The following is a 2,118-nucleotide window of genomic DNA, read 5'->3' as shown; positions in this document are numbered from 1 at the left end:
GGAGCCGCTCCTCGCCTGCCCCACGCGCGGGGCCGGGCCCCCGGGGCACTCCTGTGGTGTGGGTGCCAAAGATTCCCTTCTAACAGAGTCGTGAGCAGGTTCCCACCTCCCCCTACCACCGCGAAACGTCCTGCTGAGCGTGGAGAACGAGGACGAGAGAGAAGAAAGCCTCCCCGAAGGCGGCCAAACCAAAAAGCAAACAGAATCCAAACGGCTCGTGTTTTAGTGGTTGACTTTAATTCTGCACTGCACTTTTACTACAAGGATATAAAGAATAAATAGCAGATACTCTTCATTTACATAGGATTAAGTCATTCAAACTGTTCTCTCTATTTACAATAACATTGTGCTCTAGGCGTTTATTCATTTTTATTTTAAATCTAAAGTCCATAAGGAAAAAGAAAAAAAAAAATAACCCACACGCTTTCCGAATAATGGAAAATAGCTTTAAAACGTTTTCTTATCAAAAAGTTTGGTTTGTATTTTTTAATCCTTTTATTAAAAAAAAACAACAAACAACACCAAAAAACCTACTTCGCCAAAGCGAAGCAACTTCTCTCTGGAATATAAATACCAAAAAAAAAAAAAAGAAAAGATACATTAGCAACGATCAGGCTAATAGTCTTAAAAATACAGTAGACGCTGATTATTTAACGTATAATACTGACCTTTTAATAGTATATTAAAACGGTGCCATATATACACACAATATACATTCTCCTACACGTTACAGTGCATTACAACGTTAACCAGAAAGCAAATGTCTTTTATTTTTGTTGCAGCAAAGGTCCACGTGAGTCCGCTGGAGAAGGGGCGAGAAAAGGTAAGTGCAAGCCCTAGCAGGAGCACTTGCACTCCGAAATGATGGGGTACTGGATGGGTATCCATGTGCACCTCTGCCCTCCCCGACGCTGGCACCTCCACCTCAGGATCGTTAAATGCACGGACTTGGCAGGTTTGCAAACCATGCCTTCTGGGACTGAACAAGACCTTTTACTGTAGCAGCTGCCCACTTTGACATACCGGGGCCAAAAGCGGCTGCCGAGATCGTTCCACGTGTATAGGACCGGGCAGAAGGTCTGGGACCAGAGCCACATCTGCAGCTTCCTGCGCAGCTTCTTGCTCAGCCTGTGCTTCTTGCCCGGCTGCAGCCCGTCGTAAAACTCCAGCCCTTTGATTTCGCTGGGCATCGCTCCCGAGGGTCTCTGCCTGAGCAGCAAGTCCAGCTCAGCTAGATCGTCCACTCCGAGCCGGTCCTCGGGCAAGGAAATAGCCATAAAGTTGGGGTCGAAGTGTCCGCCCATGAGGTTCCTGAGCAAGGTCTCGTTAAGATCCTTCTCCTTGGGGTCAAAGATAGGGTCCGGGTGCTCGATTAGATCCACCAAGGGCAAGTTGTCGCTGGGAGCCGGTCGGATGTGCAGATAGTGCTGGCAGGCGCCTTGCTCTAGCCGGAGACCCAGCAGAACCACCAAGGCGTATATAGTCACAAGGCACTGGGAATGATCCATCCTTGGGAGACCGGTGGGGGGGGGAAGAGGGGGGCTGGGTTCACCAAACAGCAGGGGAAGAAGGTGCAAGCAAATACATCAGAAAACTTGTACGGGGATATCCAAAATAGCTTGTCTTTAAGGGGGATCACCTCCACTCCCCGCACCACCAGCAAAGACAGCCCCCTAAGAAGCCCGGAGAACAAGCCCCCTGCAAACACTCTCTCTTCCAGGCTTCTCTATAAAATTTCTCCTGGTGGAGCCGCTCCAAAATTCTGCTGCTGCTGCTTCTTTTCACCCTCCCCGGCAAAGGGAGATGCCTCTTTTTGTTGCAAATTCTGCTTGCTGCTGCTGCTCCTCGTTATCCGCCCGTGCGTATGGAAGAAGTTGCTGCCGATTCTTCCTCCCCGCTCCTCTCCGCCGTTTGCAAAGCAGCCTCCTCAGCAGCAACAGCAGCCACGCACGTTGGCACCAGTTTGTCTGCTTTGCAAGGACCCAAAGCCTTTAAATTTCCTGCACTTTCAGCTTCATCTCCATGGAAACCACAGACTCTCTTCTAACCCACCCCACCCCCCTTAAAAAAAAAGCACACACACAACACAACCCCCACTCCCACAAAAGTCCAGGAGAG

General features: G+C 49.4%; 1 protein-coding gene across 1 annotated transcript; it reads right to left on the bottom strand.

Annotated features, from left to right (window-relative positions):
* Positions 1–610: 610 nt before the first annotated feature.
* NOG (noggin) lies at positions 611–1,598 on the bottom strand. Its single transcript, XM_009880227.1, has one exon. The coding sequence runs from the start codon at positions 1,506–1,508 to the stop codon at positions 837–839; it is 672 nt and encodes a 223-aa protein (XP_009878529.1). The 5' UTR covers positions 1,509–1,598; the 3' UTR covers positions 611–836.
* Between the last annotated feature and the right edge of the window lie 520 nt (positions 1,599–2,118).

This window comes from Charadrius vociferus, unplaced genomic scaffold, assembly GCF_000708025.1.
Source record: "Charadrius vociferus isolate BGI_N301 unplaced genomic scaffold, ASM70802v2 scaffold662, whole genome shotgun sequence".
NCBI classification, from domain to species: Eukaryota; Metazoa; Chordata; class Aves; order Charadriiformes; family Charadriidae; genus Charadrius; species Charadrius vociferus.
This window is presented reverse-complemented; position numbering and strand designations above follow the sequence as displayed.